The sequence below is a fragment of the Trichinella spiralis genome (genome assembly GCF_000181795.1).
Source record: "Trichinella spiralis strain ISS 195 chromosome Unknown Scfld1557, whole genome shotgun sequence".
Classification (NCBI taxonomy): domain Eukaryota; kingdom Metazoa; phylum Nematoda; class Enoplea; order Trichinellida; family Trichinellidae; genus Trichinella; species Trichinella spiralis.
The window spans coordinates 24,665-44,831 of NW_003528496.1; the positions used below are offsets into that span (position 1 = coordinate 24,665).

The 20,167-nt window shown below is 30.3% G+C and overlaps 4 protein-coding genes across 4 annotated transcripts; all 4 read right to left on the reverse strand.

Annotated features, from left to right (window-relative positions):
- Positions 1-2,535: 2,535 nt before the first annotated feature.
- Tsp_04436 (7 transmembrane receptor) lies at positions 2,536-3,998 on the reverse strand. Its single transcript, XM_003368959.1, has 2 exons — positions 3,979-3,998; positions 2,536-3,691 (listed from the first exon to the last, which is right to left on the reverse strand). Exons 1-2 carry the CDS (start codon positions 3,996-3,998, stop codon positions 2,536-2,538), a joined length of 1,176 nt encoding a protein of 391 aa, XP_003369007.1.
- Positions 3,999-10,544: 6,546 nt separating this feature from the next.
- On the reverse strand, positions 10,545-11,645 carry Tsp_04437 (hypothetical protein). Its single transcript, XM_003368960.1, has 5 exons — positions 11,576-11,645; positions 11,283-11,367; positions 10,993-11,012; positions 10,820-10,938; positions 10,545-10,721 (listed from the first exon to the last, which is right to left on the reverse strand). The coding sequence occupies exons 1-5, from the start codon at positions 11,643-11,645 to the stop codon at positions 10,545-10,547; spliced, it is 471 nt and encodes a 156-aa protein (XP_003369008.1).
- A 4,250-nt stretch (positions 11,646-15,895) lies between these two features.
- On the reverse strand, positions 15,896-16,300 carry Tsp_04438 (putative nuclear hormone receptor HR38). Its single transcript, XM_003368961.1, has one exon. It carries the CDS (start codon positions 16,298-16,300, stop codon positions 15,896-15,898), a length of 405 nt encoding a protein of 134 aa, XP_003369009.1.
- A 3,107-nt stretch (positions 16,301-19,407) lies between these two features.
- Positions 19,408-20,066, reverse strand: Tsp_04439a (conserved hypothetical protein; the record flags this gene model as incomplete). Its single annotated transcript, XM_003368962.1, has 3 exons — positions 19,408-19,413; positions 19,711-19,765; positions 19,956-20,066. Coding segments are annotated over 3 exons (172 nt in total), but the record flags the coding sequence as incomplete, so codon positions are not given.
- Positions 20,067-20,167: the final 101 nt, after the last annotated feature.

Genomic DNA, 20,167 nt, shown 5'->3' on the forward strand with positions numbered 1-20,167 from the left:
ATAACAATAATGTTCTGCAAGTCATTTCTCATTGGCACACATCCAACATTTATTGTTTTTCATTTGTACGCTCAAGCGTGTAGCAGCATCATATTAACTTTTGTTTCTTTTCGTTCGGTGGATACAAACCAAATGTTATCACTGTTCTTCATCTCCATCACTGAGAAATAAAATCAGAAAATACAACTTTTTGCAACATTTCGTTTTTATTCTTCCTCTTATCCATCATTGAAGATCGACACGTGATATTAGCTGTAGCTTTAATTACCCTTTGCTGATGCCGACTGAAGGAAGTGGATAATTCACACGTGGTGCACCAAAGCTCTAACATCAAAGTATGCGATGTTCACTGCCCCGTGAAATGAAAAAGCTTTAATAGCTTTTCTCTGCTCGGTGCTATCCATCGCTTTCTTTCTGTTGACATCAACATCCAGAAGGCTTTACTTTCATCTCGCCGAGTGGATAAATACTGTTCAAAAAAACAAAATGTCAACCCCCAACAGTTGCTTTGCTTGTCAGATAAATTACGTTTCAGCTAGCAATTATGTGAGATTTATGCATAAAATGCTTTTCCGTTTGTCAGAAAATTGTAGCTAAAGACGATTTTAATACAATGGCAAAATCGACAATTGACAAATTGTCCACAGCTGCTGTTTTGAAATAAAACTAAGACTGGCAACTGCTAATTTGTTAGCATCGAAATACTTTTCTAATTTTAGCCTGACTGTGCTCATAAAATATTTCATGCTAGCAATCGAAATGGAATTTTACTTTCATCTTTTCAAAAAGTTTCTTTTGCCCTCTTTGACCAGTGCTTTTGCGCTCTTTTTCACTTTTATTTAAATGAAAAATATAAATCTGCAATTTTATTTACAAATAAAGAAACAAATTTGTTTATACATTTTATGTAAATTGTGTAAAATTTGCTTTTCAATATCCAAATTAAACCGACTACTCGGTTGACGAACATTCAAGTCGTAGTGCTTGTATTTCATTGATAAGCAAATGTTGACCATTCAAAATCAAAATCAGCGTTTATTATTTTTTGTTGAGCTATTACATTTTTTAATTATTTTATTCAACAACAGAACATTTAAACAAAGTTAAATTTTCTCCAATTTTCTCCGTTTTCTCTTCCTTCTCTAATTTCAGTACTAGTCTTGTGTATGCTCTGCCTTCGGATAATCATTGCAGATTATTCTCATCAGCAAGCATAAAGCATGGATTGGTTTTTTTATCAGCCATCTAGGCTTGGGTACTCTGATTTCGCCCGCACCCATTTTCCCCATTTCACATCCTTTTGTGTGATTGGATGTTTGCTCATAGCTTGTACGGCATTAGATCGGTAAGGAACCCAAAAGGAGAACTCACCTTAAACTGATAGAGATCAAAAAATGGGCTGAAGGCAAGTTTCTTCAGTATCTACTTCCACATATACTTACCGTAATGTGTCAGATGCGTCATGGGCATCCTACATCGGATGGGCATCATTGCCTGTCACCTCACCGAAGTGCCAATATTTATCCGAACCGTCTTTCTATTTCTCATCAATATAATGGGCAATTTTAGTGGACTGCACGACAGTCCAGTGATGTTTCCACCTTGCATAATTAATGTCACTGCTTGAGGGCAGTTTTCTGCAGAGCTGACCAGCAAACCCCGTGTGTACCTCTTCCTTACACTCTGCCAACGCTGTGATCAGACGTTTATTGAACGGGATGTTCGAGTTTTCAGTCACAGGGATTCCATGAACACTGACCATTATGATATCGCATGAAATCTTATTATAATGAACAGAAATGGGATAAACTTTTAAAACTGTGCACTGTTTCTGAGTCTGTGCGCGTTAGTGTTCTACATATACGCTGGCTGTTCCACATGGAAGCTCAGATGGAAAATAATGATAATATCAATACTACAAGTTCTTTTCCTGATTTGAAGATGAAGAGAATGTTACAGAAATCGATAAATTTAATAAATATTTTCAGCTCGTAATTATTCCAAATCACATAATAACAATAATAGCTTAATTATTCATACACGCAACGTTTCAAATTCAGCGAATGTAAACGCATTCGGTTATGACTTTAACACTTATTAATTTTTATTGATCACTATAAATTGAAAATAATTGCAAATTGTTAATAAAAATTTTACAAATTTCCCAGTTAATCTGCGCAAAAATATAATTATTATAAAATATACTTTTAGTGAAACAATATCTTTTATCCATAATTTCAATTATGTTAAAATAAAGTTAATGCAGTGTTGAAAAATATTTATTTAACGAAACAGTTGTGTAACGGTGAATCTGGGTAAATTTCTTTGAATTCTTCTTTTGAGTGATGGGAAAATTTTTCTTCGGTTTACATATTTTTCAAGTGCAATACATTTAAAATTGTTTATTAAAGAATTCATTTAATTTTTTCTTAATAAACAATTTTATTGAATGAGCAACAATAAGAATTCAGCGAGAAAAATAACAAGAAAAACAGTTAACAATTAAATTGGAAATTTGTTTTTTTTTTGAATTTTTCAGTCGGAATCAGCATCTGAAATGGCCGGTTCTGCGAGAGATGCTGCTTCTTTGACAGTTATGCTTTGTCTCGTTTGCATGTCTCTCAAGTCAATAAGTCTGGTTGACAGATGTTGCTGATAAATCTTCCAAGAACGACAACACGGGGCTCCAAGTTCCACTATGCTTAATATTCGTCCAAAAAACCACTGATAAGCAACTTTGCGAAATTGCTCACTCATATTCAGATATACCAGAAAGTTGAACGGATGAGAAGCAATGATGAATACATTGCGCAAAATCATGGCAATGTTCATTGCCCGATAGCGATGAACTGGAATGATGCGGAATGTCATGTGCAAAACGTGCATCGTAGAAATAACTACGGCAGGGATTTCTGTGACCAGAAATATGCAAATTATAATTACTAACATTTTTGAAGTAGAATGCAGCCGACTCTGGTGACGAATAACGCAGCTTGAAAAACGCCGTTTTGCTTGACTTCGAATGAAGTTCATCAACAAAGCACTGTAAATGACCAAAAGAACACAAGGTCCAGCGTAGACAAACACTACATGAAACCATATGGCTGTAGTGAAAAATGTATTTGGTCCAATATCCAAAACCCATTTGGCTAAATTTTGAACACAGTATCTTCGATTATTTCGAACTACAGGCACATTCCAACGGCTGAACACTAGTGGAACTTCTAACATTGCCGCAGCAAAACAGACAGCTGAAATCATAATTTCGGTTGATAAGCCTTTCTGAGGAGATCGAAGCTTTATGGTTGAAACAGTACAATAACGTCGTACCGCTAAAAGTACACTTAACCATATTGCTGCAGTGTGAAATACTCTCGGCAAATTTTCTGACAAATATGGATACGTTTTGCACCAAAATGCTGGCATGCCATGATTCATATCTTCTTCGTAACCTTTCAATGTATAATAATATAGCAGCCAGGGAAAACTGACCAAACCAGTGAACATTTCAGTGACAGCCATACTGAGTAGAATTTTATTAGTTGGAGTGCGAAGTGAACGATTCGACATGACAATAATAATAAATGTATTAGTAACCATTGTTACTAAAACCACCACAGGAATTACGTAACCATAGCAGGGTAATGCAACATCAAGTGGCACGGCTCTTTTTATGTTTACAACAATTTCACTGAAAATGCATCATTTTCCTATTATAATATTATTGTGATTATTATCATCATTTATTTACTCGTTTTATTATTATTCAACTTTTCCGTACTCATTGTGGGCGAATATTTTTCATTTAACATTCATTTACTTGTCATAAAGTTTTTTAATTATTAAAAAGATAGAAAATTGATTTTTCATATTATAAAAAAATTAAAAATTTTGCCACATTTTTAGATATTCTTTTCTTTCTTTGAAAGGGTTCAGGGAAGGCTAAATGTGATACCCAATGTAAAAATAAAATCCCACGTGCAATTTGAAGTGCGCATGTTTGCAAGCAGCTATGAGATTTTGTCACTTCTTTCATTAAAATGTGCGTAATTATTCTGCAATAATAAACTTGAAATTAAGAATTTAAAAGATGTTTTCAAAACGTATGTCATCAAGAACTGTTTAATGAAATCGAACATTTTATTTACAGCAACGTTGTAATGCTGCAAATTATCCAATTTAAAGCTATTCTTCCGCAACTAACTAATTAAATAAATCTATAATTGACTAACAATTCTATGAAACTAATTAACAAAAAACATATACAATCAGAAATAAACTTAGAGGAAATTATTTTCACCACTCTAAATTATTCCATCCGCATTGTGCTAAAAAATTGTTACTGACACCTTTATATGCGAACTGTATGCTGAAACGCAATACATCACATTGTATTACTAGTAGATTAGAGCATGTGAAAAGACAATAACAATTTTTAAAATTAATTTGTAAATTTGAAAAATTAATTAATTACAATTATGCTAATTAAATTGTCTTATTTTTTTCCGCGTTAAATCTTTTCTTTAGTAAGCTGCATGGTCAGATCAGAGAGCCAATTTCATTAAAGCGTTGCTATCTTTTCCCACAATAAACGCTGAATTGTTATTATCCGGAATTATAGATTAAAAAGATTACAATCAATATTTTATCTTTCAAAACTGGAATTTCAATTTGAAATTATTTATATTGGGAAACATTTTGAAATAATGAACAATTAATTTTTAAATAATTTCCACGAGTTAACAAAATTTATAATTTTAATAAACCATTTTAAAACGTTGATTATATGTTGATGTTAAAATGATAATGCTAAAAGTAAATAATCATTTTTCAAAAACGAATTAAAATACTTCCGCTTCATTTGTATAAACAGTTATACATAAAAATTGATTTACAAAATTAGATATAAAAAACCACAGTTTACATTAATTTGAAATATCTAATTAAATCCAACACCCAAAGTAATCTGGCACTCATACGTGAGAATTACGTCATCTTCAATTTCATTGAAGTGACATTTTATTAAGAATCACTTGACAATGGGTATTATTGAAATGCACTTCTCAATTAAATAGAAGCATTGTAATGTGATAATTTTTAATTTAATGATTTCAATAAGAGAAACCTTTTTGCACTGTTGTTAAGACAATTTTTGTCAGTAAAACAACAAAAAAATTATTTCATATAATATTTTAACAATAAAAAGTTGGTGAATTTTGCAAAGGACATTTTCAGAAAAAAATATCAGAAAGCTGCGGTGATTCGAATAATTATGCATTGCATTGTTCTGATGTAAGAAATAAACTTGATTAATTTTGTAAAAGCACGACATTTGAGCTGACTGTTTATTGTTATAAAGTTGAGATGAAAATAAATGAGGAAACTGACTTCTCTGCCGTGATTTCAGATCAGTTCAAATCAATAATATATTATTATTATTATTATGCAGCATAGTTGATAATACGTTTGATTCAAAAATTCGCATGCTAATATAATATGCCAGTCCTATAGTGAAAATTTCGATAAATGCTGTAGAAATTATTGAAATAAGAAATAATTGCACAGAATGAGCAATTTGATCAATGAAATCAGGCTGTATAGGCAAAGGAAAGAAACACCAAAATCAATAAGCTGCAGAGCAACGCAAGCAATTGCTTTAGGTTACAGGCTATGCATACAAGTAAAATTCGCTTAGCTATAATAATAGGTGCAATTTCGTTGACAGAATTGCACGATAAGTTTCTGCATTGTTCAAATAAATATTTTCATTGAAATATTTTACAGCATTAAAGTAAAAGATACGCTCTTGCCTTCAGTATTTTATTGAACATATTGCAAACATTAAAGGTTTCATTTTTCCCGCTATACGAAAATGCTTATTAAGCAAAATATAAATTCCTCTGATCAATCACAGCCCCACATTTAATTAAAAAAGTGACGATTCCATTTGTCCAACTGGGATTATATAAAACTTTCGCTTTCTTTATTTTAGAAAAATTTAGAAACCATTTACTTTCGCTACATCAGGGAGTAGTAATTAAGATCTAAAGTAAAGAAAAAATAAACAACATCTGTCATGTCTATTTTTATCAACATCATTATCACTTGTAATATGAATAATTTTTTATCCTGCACAAATTAAACCACAGAATTTTTCTGCATACATACATATATACGATGGTATTTTCTTATCGATGCCAACTGTTTCATTTTTCTATTGGTAGAAGTTCTTGCTCAAGTCAATACTTAAAAAATTAATGAATCATTTGAAAATTTATAGTATTTTTGAATTTTCAAAACAATAGCTCAAAGATAAAAATGTTAAAATACCACAGTGTTACAAGAGTGATGATCAAAAATCAAAAATTAAATAGAAACTCATTAAAAAAAACTATAATATTTTAATTGTAGAAAATATGTGGTTAAGCTGTACTACTTTGCAGAAACACAGCAGTTTAAAAAAATTACAGTTGTCACAATAGATTTTATATTCAACATCTAAATACGTCCACTTTTATCTGTATTAGGCAAATTTATTACTTTTTGATATTACAAACTGTTTTTTTTGAAGCTAATTCTTTTTAAAAATTATAATTATCCATCGACTGTGCTAAAAGTCACCTAAAAATTGCTGCTCGAAGAAAAAAAATGCACGTAATATTTCCAAAACATCTCAAGCATTTCATTTCAGAACCTCTTAAAAAACTTAAAAGTTTAAAATAATTTAAAAAATTAAAATCAATAGTAAAAAGAAGATAATATTAGAAAAATAATTTTAAAAGATGCAGAATAAGCAAGCAGATAATTTAATGCACCAAACAGCAGTTCAATTATTACATTTTGCATAAATTTTCAAAATTAATCAAATTATTAATCATAAACATGTGATTTTAAAGCATAATAATTTCTAACAGGCAAGTTGCATTTTAATAGAAACAAAGCAATTTTTAATTGTGCTGTGTTGCATAATTGAAAATGCATTGCAAGCAGTTAAAGTTTAAAGTTTACTATTTATATACTGTTAAAACGAATATTGCATACAAAGTTATGCATTATCACATTTTTTGTTTACACGAAAGTGCGATGAATGTCATTAAAGAAATTATATCTACAGCAGACCTGAGCGTTTGAAGAGCTTAAAATTTACAGCATAAGATAAAAGAATTTTATGTTGATTACACATCCAAAGATTAATAGTCGAAGAGTAATAGCACCGAATTCTTTTCTAAATGATAAATACTCTTCACCTCCTTTTGTCAAATTAAGTTTTGAAATGTAATTCAGTGGTACCATGCTTGAATCGATATATTAAAATAAATGATTTTTTAATCAAAATTTTCAAGAAATGCTATAAACAGTTTACCTTGAATTGAAGTCGTTCACTGACATTTTATATGACGCTTCTTTGACAGTTCTGACTTCCCAAAGGAAATGGCCAAGGAAATAACAAAGATAACACTGTTTTGAATAGCTTCTTTTCACACTTCAATTAAACCCTGAAATTGAGGGAAGCTTTCAGTCAGAATAGAGTAAAGTTGCTTCAAATAATATTCTCATTCACAAGAAGAAAATTGATTAAGCCTTCTAGTAGCGGCTTCAGCCAATAATAAAGTGCTGGTTGCACACGTTTACATTAAAGTAGCATGCCAATTTTCTCTTTCAAAAACAAAACTTGTTTGCATATTTCAAATATTGTAAGCTGTGCTTTTAGGCGAACATATGAAAGTATAGGAATCAAGCTCTGTTAAGAAGGGAATTAATGTTTTCAAGCACAATACAACTACTATTAATACTAACACTAGTCAAGTAACAAGTGAATGTATATCATAAACATACAGCATGTTGAAAATAGCAGCTTCATGCCAGTTATAAGTTGGTGATTTTATTTTCACTCATTACACTAATTCACAAACAGTTTGTGTTTTAGAAAATTTAAAATTTGTCAAACAACAAACAAACAATAAACTTCAATAAACAACTGGACACTGCAATCAATGCATATGCTTTGAAAATTTACAAGTTATGCATGATACAACAGTTATATAGAGTGGTCTAATCGACTTTCATGCTGCTCATGTTTGCGTTGAGATGATTAAGAGTATTAGTTCTTGTTTATGTTCTTAATGACCTGTGTGGGATAAGAGAATAATGTTAAAGTCAGCCATCATGTTGTCAGCAGCACTTTATTTATTCGATTTTATTGTTCTGGAAAGCTCTTGCTACTGTCTGAGCGATAGAATTGTAAGCTAGCTTCTCGCGATCCGACCAAGAAAATTTTTAAAGCGTCAAAGAAAGTGTACTGAACACCGCATTTATTCTTAGTTATCATAATTATACTAAACTGAAAAATATGCTTTCATTGAGATTACTGTTTTTTGCCTTTTAATATTAAATAATAAAAATTGTGCTCGATTAATAATGTTTGTATGGCTATTTACAAAAACAAGGCTTTCCAATTTTATGTGCAGCCATTTCCTATATTGAAGATACCTAATAAATCTAAACTGCATCATATGAACATCTATAAAGTGGAAAAGTGATTAAAATAAATATTATTATTTATATGAATATTATTTTCAGTGAATATCTTTTTTCCACTACAATATTACTTTTAATTGTGCTGTTTAATTTTTATTATATAGTATAGTATCATATTATAAATGAACGCTAAAATATGTAAATATTTCAAAAGTTAAAGTTATTTTGTTCACTTGATAATTTTCAAGTTGATAAAAGAATTTAAAAAATATATTTTAAAACCATTCATTTATGCGTCACAATAATAAATCAGTTAACTTAAAAGAACAGTAATAGTTAAATTCATAAGTGCCAAAGGCAAATTTCATTTTAGTAGTTATTTTAAGAAACAGTATAAAAAATTAATTCAGAAAAAAGTATGAATTTAAAGAATGAAGTAAATTTAAAGTGGCGTTGCTTGCAAAAAGCGATGAAATTAGTTCAGCGTTTGGTTAATGTATTATTAAATTAATGGCACTTAAAATTGTATAATTGTAATGTTGTGTGCAAACTGCTTCAAAATAATTGATGAATCAGATTTAAATTTGCTTAACAAAAAAAGCTGAAAACAAATTTATAAGATAAATAATTTAAAGGTAAAATTATATGTAGAAATAAAAATAAAACTTGGAAAGTTAATATAATACAATATATAGTGATATAACTCCTCTAAATGTAACTCAACTGAATCTTTTTATGATCAACATTAACCACTAATTTTTTAAAATAATGACTTTTATTGGAATCATTAAATTATTATTTTTAACTTGATATATCATTATTATTTCAATATCAAATGTTTGCTTTAGAAATGTATGTTAATTATACGTATTGGATTAAAAATTATCTATTTTTAATAAACTGATTTTCATAAAATGACCATTCTGGATATACATCTGCATTTAAAACAATCATGACATGTTTGTAAAAAGAATTTATTTCAAAGTAGATGACAAACTGCACTTACATTATAACAAATTAAAAGCTGTGCAGTATTCGTTGATAGCACAGAAATGTCAAATCTGAAGAAATTGAAGTAAAATTTAAAGGATATGTTATACTTTTCCTTATATTCTTTTTCTTACTTATTAATTATTGCAATAATTGTAATATTTTTGCTGCCTTTTTGAAAATATAAGTTAGAATGCAGTTTGCATTTAGTCAAATGTTTTATTCTTCCAAACTATTTTTAGGGAAGCAATTATATTTAGAAAACAATATGCTCTTTGTTTCCTTACATATGATGGAAAAATTTCACTTGTGTTTTCTTGCTAATACATCATAATCATAATAGTTGACAATGTCATTTCTGTCAGAAACTAGTCATTGATGCATTAATGCTGATGTAAATGTAGTAATTTTAAAAGAGTCAATCGATGCATACATTTTGGAATTAAAACTTTCTTTAACTACAAAAGTTGTTAGGAATTCTAAAATGCAAGTGCATAATATTTTCCAAGGGTCTCTAATTCAAATAGAAATTTCTTTTATTAATGATTATACAAATATTACTTGAGTTTTTGTTTCTTATTAAAACTATAAAATAATATTTGTTCTATAGTTTTTAATTGTTTATGGATTATTTTTGAAAGGCAAAACGTTGAAATGTGATTATGTGGTATAATTTGTTTAGCAGTATGAAATTTTTTATTTCATCATTATAAATTCAATTTCACTGTATAATGATCTCAATTTTTAAGATAATGATGTTTGGAATCAATATATTGCAATTATTTTTTTTGATCTCTGCCACAAGCAATGCAAACAAGGAAACATATTTAAATTCCAAATCTTACACAGAAGAAACTTTCCATGTTAAAAGTAGACATTTTACCGGGACTTAGGGATATCAGAAAATAAAAACATACAGAATGATTTTGACTAGCATTATGCCAATATTTTTCAGTTTCGTAACTTGTATTATTTTTTTTATTCTTCCTATCCCTGTTTTATTCACAAATAATAATTTTTAAGCTTGAGAATTATTCAGTTGCTTCTAAAGTGGGTAGCTAATGTTTGATGTGTTGCTACTGAAACAGAATGCCAGAATTAGGTAAACTTGACTGCCAGTATGTGTCAATAGCATAAGTTGTAGTGGAAGAGTGTTGTGAGATTTTAAACGAGTGCGCATGAATATTATTATATTGTAGTTTTGTCCTTGTGACAAATAAAAGTGATCCACTGATTAGCTTTGTTAGATCACCCTGATCAAAAAACACTCTATCAGATAATAAATTTCAATGTTGAGCAACGTCATTTTGACGTGTGATTGAATAGATTTAAATTTTGAAATATTTATTACTGATCGACGCAATCGAATGATTAAGATTAAAACGCGATGAATTGAACTCTCCGCGAAAATACATACGGTTATTATTAACTTGCATAACTTTTTAATTAGAACCATTTCACTGTTGTAACCTGAAAGAAAAATATCAAAAGAAGTTTTTTATTGGTAATTTTGTTTATTAAAACCATAGGTCAAATATGCTTCACTGTAATTCACTTTCAATTAAATTATCAACAAGTGCACGTTTTAAATTTTAAATTGCACATCTTACACACATACAATTAAAATAAGACAATATTAAACTTTTGAAAGTGCATAATTAACAGCAAAAATTTTGGGATTAAATTACATCGTATTTTATATTTTTACTTTTTAAGTTGACAATAACACGAAAAAATAAAATGTTTTTCAAAAGATTTTATTATGCAACCAAAAAATTTTTTTAAATACAACAAAATACAAATGCATAATTTACCTAGTGCTTTCTGACCATCTGAAACGTTCTTGTGCTGTTTTTAACACTAGTAATACAATGTTAAACGCTACTATGCGCCAGTAGGCTAAATAAAACGTCAATATATTTATTTGTTAGGGTATAATGTATTGGTATATTGATGTAAAAAACAAAAATTAAAATGCGGATGACAACAGCATTTACTGGCTTTTTCACAAGAGAATATCTTACTTGAAAATGAAACTTCGGAGACGAAGCAAATTGGTGATTTATTTAAATACTCTGAGCATGGATGAACTCTAAGAACCAAAAACCCGCCTGGGAACATAGGCTGTGTGCAGCTGCGGACAAGCAAATGCGTGCATTTAAGGTGAACCTGATCATTTCAACCAAAAAAAGCTATTAAAATCATTATATTTTTTTCCATCTAGTGAAGAATAAAAACAGGAAACAAATGAAAACAAAAATTATCCACAATGAGATTAAAAAGCGCAACAGGTAGTGATATATTACGTTGCGGACAGGCGTTCAGGGAATTTCAATGTCACATTTTATTAAATGTCTGAATCGTTATTTTGTCCCACGCTACTAAAGGCATCGGTAATTAAATTCATTTTCATGTAGCAAAAATGTCGCAAACATAAAAGTTATGATTTGAATTTGTTTCAAAATTTATCTCCAAGGATTATCGTTGACAAACTCTCAATCATGAAGAAAAATTTTCACATATCCCATTCTTATTATTCGAATGCCTTTTAGTTGAAAATGTCTTCTGCCAACTTTTCAAAAGAACTTTAGAACAATTGGAAATGTTCTAAAAACTTTCATTTTACTTTTCAAAAAATTGTTTTCTTTCAGTTTTATTATCAAAAAATGTCATCTAAACTGCTAAAATAAAGCTATTCATTTTTGATTGATGATAATTTACAAAAGAGCCGCTTCAATTCGGAAACTTTTGAAAATATCACTATCTGGTCTTTTGTTGTAATAAATTTTAAACACTTTTCACCTTTGTCACCTTTGAAAGCTGAAAGTTGGAATGGTGCCATTTATTTCCCACTGACACCGTATCTATTCTAAATGAACCGTATCAGTTGCCACTGGCAACCGAGCGTGAAGCATTTTCCAAGCTCGTCAACAAACACGTTTCCTGCTGCCATTTTCCAAAAAAAATTTATTATCATTTTTTATTATCAGTTAGTTGTTTCTAAAATTATAAAAAAAAACTTTTTGGCTTTAAAGTAGACTATTCTCTAAACTATTCATTAAAACTGCAAATGTTGCCTCGACTTTTCATACATTAAAGTACACGTAAATAGATACGTCACCAGCAGCTGCGTCCATCCAAATGACAACCATATGAGAAACATTTAAGCATGAAAAGATTGGTATAAAAGTGCCAATTAGCAACAGTGTTCAAATCAGAACAAGAAATGCAACCAACTATCGATTGAAACAGAAACATCTGAATATCTCGATTTACAAATTACATTCTTGATGGTCTATTTCTATTTTCTTATTATCTGTGCAATTATTGGAATGTAATGCCAGTACCAGTAAGTAATCACAAAGAACTACCAGCTCACGAGTTATTTGCATAGTTTAAACTGTATTATTCAATTACTGAATAATGGTTCACGTGAAATTTATGCATCAGAACATCGAAGCAACGACAATGAAGTAAAACAAAGATTACTGTACAACTGTATAAGCCGGAAATGGAAATATGAAGGCGCCTAGCGAGCAGAATAATTTTACGTTGTCGATGAACTCGCACGTCTATATTCCAATTTGTGGTCAATAAAAGCCTGTTTAGTATTCGCGTGATTAGACGGACTATTACAATATTAATACATGCGTATCACAAAAAGTACTGTAGGGTGAATTTGTTCACTCGAGATATTTCTCTGTTCACTAGTTGTTCTTTTGTTTGTCAATATGTTTTGGCAGATCAGAGAATTCGAATACGAACCCGAATGTGTTGTTCTTTGCGGAAGCTAATGAAAGCATTGATTGTGCGGCTAAAAGAAGCGAACCAGTCTTTAAGCTGATTGAATTTCACTAGCTGTGCATTGCGACAAGTTCTTTGAAAAGATTGTAAATATTTTGAAGGGACATTTCTCACTTCAGTCTTCTGAAATTGCGCAAAAACACAATGCTTTACATTAGCGAAGACAGGAAGTGGTGAATCAATTTCTGATTTCATCGCCAATTTTCTTTCCTCTGTTGACACGTGGTTTCAGTTACGCAGAATTGCAGAAGATGTTGCGTCATCGATTGGTTTGAGGAGTGGAATGGATAAATCGCACCGCTTTTCGTTTGGGTATTCAATTTCTTGATCAGCACAAGAAGTAACCCTGTTATTTGTCAAGCGTGAACTTGCTTCGGGATATGCTGTCAACAGAAGTCACTCTTGCTCAGCAAGTTCGTCAGATAATTTATCCAAATTGGAGTTTTACGCCGTGTTTGAATTGCAGAAGATGGGATGATTGGTCGCTGTGTTGTTTCACAAATCCTCTGTACAAAGCATTGTTCGAGATTTCAAGCAGAGAGTTTACCCAGGCAAACAAATTCCAACCCACCCAACAGTCAACTCTCTACATCATAGGAATTGTTGATCTAAGAATCATTAGAAATCTACGATTCTGACACGAATTACAAGTGCTCACAGAAGACAGCGGCCAACTGAAGCACTGCTGCATCACAGATGCAGTCTGAATCACAGAACAGAAACAATTGACATACAACGCGAAACAGCGCATATATGCATTTAGCAGCTGTGATGCAAAAGTAGCGGAACGAATATTATGTTCCTAATGGGAATTCAGATGATATTCAAGGACATCGAAGTAGACATTAATGGTATGCTATATGTTGCGTACTGAGACGTAAATGTAAATTGTACACTTTGTATACTTCCACGCACATTTCTCCTCCACCCAGTCGAGTCGAATGTGCGATTCTATGTTCTTTTTGTCTTTCCTCCTCCTATGCATATTGTATTTGAACTATATGTATAATTTGTTGTTTGAATTGCATGTAAAATGTTCAGTATGAAATAAATTTTATCAAGAACTTGGGAATAAAGCCAAACAACAACTTACTGATAATAAACAGCTCGCTCATTGGGATTTTTTAAATATTAGCTGAAAACGAAAGCAATTAGAGACAGACATTAATGTTCACTTGATGAATAGTATCCATTAAATAGGAAAATAATGGAAGAGAAAGATTGTATGTATGGTGAAATAAAATTATTGAAAAGAGAATTAAAGTTGTCAACGATAAATTTAATATTGTATAATTGTAAAGAAAAAGGAATACCAAATTGTTATTTTTCCCAATGCAGTAGTAGTTAGTTTGTGCTAGTAGTCAATAGTGGGTGGTGTGTGAAATGGGAATTGGAATTCATTTAGGATGAAATTTAACGGATCTTCAGCAGAAAGAAAACAATTTAAGTGAAAAAAAACTCATAAAATAAACTGACATTTTTGAATGTGCATTTTAAACTAGTTGTTGACAAAGATGTTCAAGTAGTATTGTTAAATATTTGAACAACGGAATCGAAGGGTAAAAATAATAATGCAGAATATTTGAAAATTGGAAGCAAAAGTTTACGTTGTATAGAAAGAAAGAAAGAGAAATTGAATGGCTGATTGAATGAATTGAATGATGGGATTTTTCGTGCAGCATGGAATATGAGAATAATAATTGATTTATTTTCTGGAATTTCCATTCTCATTTTACATATTGTATACATTGTATAAATGATGTTCACAATTGCAACGTGAAAAAGAATTGCATAATAAAATGATTCGACGACCGAAAAAGATTGACAAATTTGGCTTTTTGAAAAATTTTTTCAATTGTACAATAAAGAATAAATTGATCAGATATCATTGGACAAAGATGAAAAGAACAACTGCACATCTTCATTTAGTTGAACATCACAATAAGCAGAAAATGAGAAAATCAATAATAATACACGGTAAACAAACGAATTATACATATGTATATTGCCTGCTTCTACATACATATGCAGCATATAGAGAGAAAGTAATGCACAAAAGGACATGTTTATTGGAATCGTTACGAATTTTACATTGGAAAAAATATTAAACAAAAATACAAGCTGTATTTTTTCTGCATGTTCAAAATTAAACAAAAAATACTTGTAAGAAGAGAAAAGCAACAAACTAAACTGTAAAAAAGATTAATTGCATTTTATTTATTGTTTTTTTCACTAACGATTTGACAATTCAATTTGGCAATGTACAGCAAGAAAAGCACCGTAAATAAAAATTGAAACATAATAAGTTACAAAAGTATTGCTCTTTTTTTTCAGCAGTGATAATTTTTTTAAATATAAGACAAAAAAAACTTGAATGAATATTAAAAATTGAAATGTGGGCAGGTATGATCATGAAGAGAAAATGAATGCAATGTAAAAAAAAGAAGAGTGAGCTGATCAAGCTGATCGAAAAAAAGACAGGCAGCGTGATGATATAATTAGACAAAATTGTATTTGGAGAATTGATTAATTAATTGAATAAACAAACAGCATGAAATAAAATAAAATCTTATCTGTATAAGTGTTTCGATGACCAGTAGTCAGTCGGTTTAAAGTGATAATTCTAGATGCGTGTTCTTCGTCTTCGGTAACGGAATGCAATATATACTACTAAAGCAACGGACAAAGCGGTAATAACAAAGCAAGATACAACAATACTGGCAATGAGAATTGTGCTCATCTGTTGTTGTTGTTGTTGTTCATGTTCATCATCATGAAGTTGGTGGTCGTGCTTTTGAGCAGATGAAGCTTCAGTAGATTGTTGCCTGATCACCGGTCGAATGGTACTTTGATTTTCAAATAAGCTGCTTTTCCCCATTGCAGAGTTGTAAAGCAAATCTGTTGCTGTTGTTGTTGTTGTTGTTGTTGCTGTGGGAAAATCTTCCACTTCAACTTCTTCCATACCAGATGCTTCATTGTTGAAAATATCTTCATGCAAATCTTCATCGTCATGTTGAACATGGGACATAGATCCAGGCAGGATATTATTTTTCCAATTTTCCCCATCTGTTGTTGTAAAAGATGAAGAAGAAGCACAAATAAAAAATGGATAATGAACAATTATTAATACAAGTAGAAGAAAAAATGATGAAAAGCCACTTCTCATTTCGAACATTTTATCAGCGAATGTCAATTTGAAAGCAAAAGCAAAGCAGCGTTCTGTATGTATGCAATGACGCATAAAAATCAAACTGCAGATACAATTTTCAGATAACAAAATAATGGCAAAAAATGAAAGTGTTGCAAAAATGTGTTGCTAACGCGTCAACGTTGGTAATGTTGGAATGTTGTAAATGTTTCCATTGAGAATGTGAAGCTCATAATTTGGCCGACCACATGTTTAATCACAACATGTTCGACAATTTATTCGACAAAAATATATGCAATAATAAATTATTAAATCAATTAATATTGTTTCTATGCAAACGGATACTACCGATTGGTGAAAGCTGATGAAAGTAGAAAAGAAGAAAATAATAAAATAAATGACAAGATTAAAATTGAAAAAGCGTGTCGTTAAAAAGAAGAAGAAGAATACGAGAACGAATGAGAAGAATGATGATGCGTCATCATTTTCAAAAGCCAGATGATGTGTTTAATGTAAACAAAATTCAGAATAGTGACAGAATTGCTGTAATTGATTGGCGGCTTGTCTTGTGCTTTTTGTTTATTTTTATATCAATTTTGATGCATTAAACTTTTTCCACTTTAAAAATCCAAACCAGAACAACAAACAACTTTCTCATCATTGATTTCTTTTTCTCTTTATTCCATTTTATTCGTTTGTTTTTTTTCAATTTATTTATTATCAATTAAAACATTTTTTCACTTCAACAACAAACAATTCATCCCATCGTTAAATTGTTCCTTTTTTTCTTGTCTTTCCTCCGCAATAAGCGTCATAAACCAAGCAAACATTGCAATAAATATTCTTTTTTTCTCTTTTAAACAAAATATTTAAACAATTTTAATTTGTACAATTAACTTTTCAGTGTTTTTTTATTAATTTGCAATATTCCCACTGCTGTGCACTGCTTTCTGCACATCGTTGTGAAGTTGCATTTCAAAAAAATAAAACCAACAATGAATGCAACAATTTCAAATCTTCACAGCAAAAAAAAACAAATTTAAATGTATTCAATTCTTGTGTTTTTTTGTCAAATTTGACCACTTATTTTAGCTAGCTTTCTTTTTCTTTTTTCAACTGACCTACTTACTATAAAGTAAGCTATAAAATTTATTCTTGATCACTAACTCGACATTAAACAAAGTGAAAAATATTAATTACCAAAAAGAAAAAAAAATAATTTACTTGCATATTTGAATTTACTCGAAACAATTTTTCATTTGATTCGTTTAATATCAATTTTAACAATATTTTCAATCGAACTGTTTGTCAATCATTATTTCAATGGCCATTGTACAACAAATAATAACATTCTTCCATTCGGCATAATCAAAGAGAAAGTAGCAAATTTATTTCATATTTCAAACTAAATCGTTGTTTAACAATGGTTGGTGTAACATTTGCAATTTCCACATGAAAAAGTCTACAATATTCTCAATTCACAGTTGAAATTTTAACATTTTATATGATTCGACGCTTGATTAGAAATATTTACAATGACAGAAAAAAGGACGCACTTTGAATGAAAATTGAAAATAAATACAGTCCTTGTAACGAGCGAAACAACAAGTCACTCGTCTCCGATGTTAGTGGACTGTATGTCTGAGTTGTTATTGCAAGGTCGGGAGTGTCCAATGTGTTAGACAATCCGACTTATAAGGCGACAACTGTTATTTAAAAACTCGATTGAGTGTCAAACAGTTTACTCAAGAAAATAACACTGAGCCGGGGATAATCAAACAAGAAATCAAAGAATAACACACCAAGAAAAGCAAAATACGCTAAAGGCAAACTACTAACAACGACAAGCCACGACACTATCTCGCCAGCAACCACGCCCCAAAAATCCCCTATTACGTCACTTCCGGGTCTACCGTATTATTAATGACACTCAGGTTCTCTGTTGAATACAGACCCCATTTCTGTCGTCTACAGTCCTAATCATAATCGAAACAATTTTAATTCCATATAAATTATTAAATGTCTATTTCTTTTTAAACATAACACATCTGATCCAGTGAAATTTATTCTTTTAAAAATAAATTATTATCACATCTACAAAAGCAAATCCAATCAAATAGTACTTTAAAATCAAGTATAATTTTCAATTTATTAAATAATGATAATCTTTTAACAATTTATCAATTTGCAGGATTTGAAATCAACATATACATCTATCTGCTGATTAATATTGACGTGCCAATATGTCATGTGGTGTAATGTTCATACAATAATATATGTTCTCGATTTTTAACATTTTACGTAACACAACAATGTTATTTGGATTTTGCAAGTAGAAATTTCACAAATGGAATTCTATTTTACAAGTTTGAGATAATACAACTCATAAACAAAGCAATCTACCTTAAAACTCATGCTAAAAATAGCATACCTTATGGTAAGGTATGCTTACAAAAAATATCACACAGAGCTTGGAAAGCTCCGCGGGTAGTAGGAGTATCTCATATTTTACTTCCATCCTTGCCGTATGTTTATATTTATAATGGACGTTTGGGTTTTAAAAGGCTAAATATTCGCTTACCGTCCAGTGCACTTCATAAATGCCCATGACAATTCATACTATATAGAATTCACATTACGCAGCAATACAAGTAATAATAATACGTTCCAACTTATCATTTAATGAAAAACTTTTGACTAATATTCCATACATACATACATACATACATATTTACATATTCCTTGTTACCAAGTATTTGAACTGTCATACACAACGTCAGTCTACAATTACAGCATGTTTTGATTAATTACATCCCAGTGCATTTTTACATGTAACATACATCGCATTTATTTAATGTATTGTTTTACACAAACTGCGTGACTACTTATAAAATGCAGTAGCAATAAAATTAATTATCATTATTTTATTTAAGATCTTTTTAAAGTAATAAAACAGTATCATATACAAAATTAATATACATCGTAACTCATACCTAAATAATTAAAGTTATAATTATACAGATGATACAGTAACTTCAAAAGTATTAATGAGTCATACTGTACTGAATTCAGCAATAAATTGTATCGTAACAGTTTAATTTAAAAATTCTACAATTAAAAATAATTTATTTCATTTATGTTATTTCAATGAATTTTACTTTCCTATCATTTTCTCATTAATAAATCGTAATTATTTATAGGATTTATGCGTTCCAATTTGTCAATGCATTCAAACTCAAACATTGAACAGAATTAGAACTCAACGAACTTTGCTATCTTTATACAATTACCGTTAAAACATTAAGTAATAAGCAAAATAACGAACAGGACATCGAAATAACTAACCTGAAGATTAAAATAACATTTTTATACCGCAAATAAATAAATAATTATCGCATTTACAGCGCGTCAAGTTTAGCGATATAGAGTCGCTCATCTAGATCGGCGCAATCGGGTGGTATTCTGCTTTAGTATCTCGATGTAGCGTCATTTATAAACCTTTCTTATCAACAGCGCAAACCAAACGCAAATTCACCCACAAAGGGATGGTCCAATTCGATCCCACTTTTCAACGCGTTTTCTTATTGGTCGTTGACCGCTCCATCTTATTGGACAGTGATGTCGTTGTCTTATTGGTTTTCCTTGTCTAATTGCTCATTGATTCAAACGTTTCACTTGTGATTAGCTGTAATATTTTTTCATTTCATTGGTTCAAATATTTTCATTTAGGGAAGGACGTAACCTTTA

What these genes read in the sequence shown, in the direction of transcription:
- Tsp_04436 (XM_003368959.1), bottom strand. Translation starts at nt 3,998, where the DNA reads ATGCGCACTTCAAATTGCAC. An exon ending in ATGCGCACTTCAAATTGCAC is followed by an intron (nt 3,692 to 3,978) that starts GTGGGATTTTAT and finishes ATGCATTTTCAG; the next exon opens with TGAAATTGTTGTAAACATAA.
- Tsp_04437 (XM_003368960.1), bottom strand. Translation starts at nt 11,645, where the DNA reads ATGATCAGGTTCACCTTAAATGCACGCATTTGCTTGTCCGCAGCTGCA. An exon ending in AGATGGTCAGAAAGCACTAG is followed by an intron (nt 11,013 to 11,282) that starts GTAAATTATGCA and finishes AGTGAATTACAG; the next exon opens with TGAAGCATATTTGACCTATG. An exon ending in TCATTCGATTGCGTCGATCA is followed by an intron (nt 10,722 to 10,819) that starts GTAATAAATATT and finishes TTTTTTGATCAG; the next exon opens with GGTGATCTAACAAAGCTAAT.
- Tsp_04438 (XM_003368961.1), bottom strand. Translation starts at nt 16,300, where the DNA reads ATGTCCCATGTTCAACATGACGATGAAGATTTGCATGAAGATATTTTC.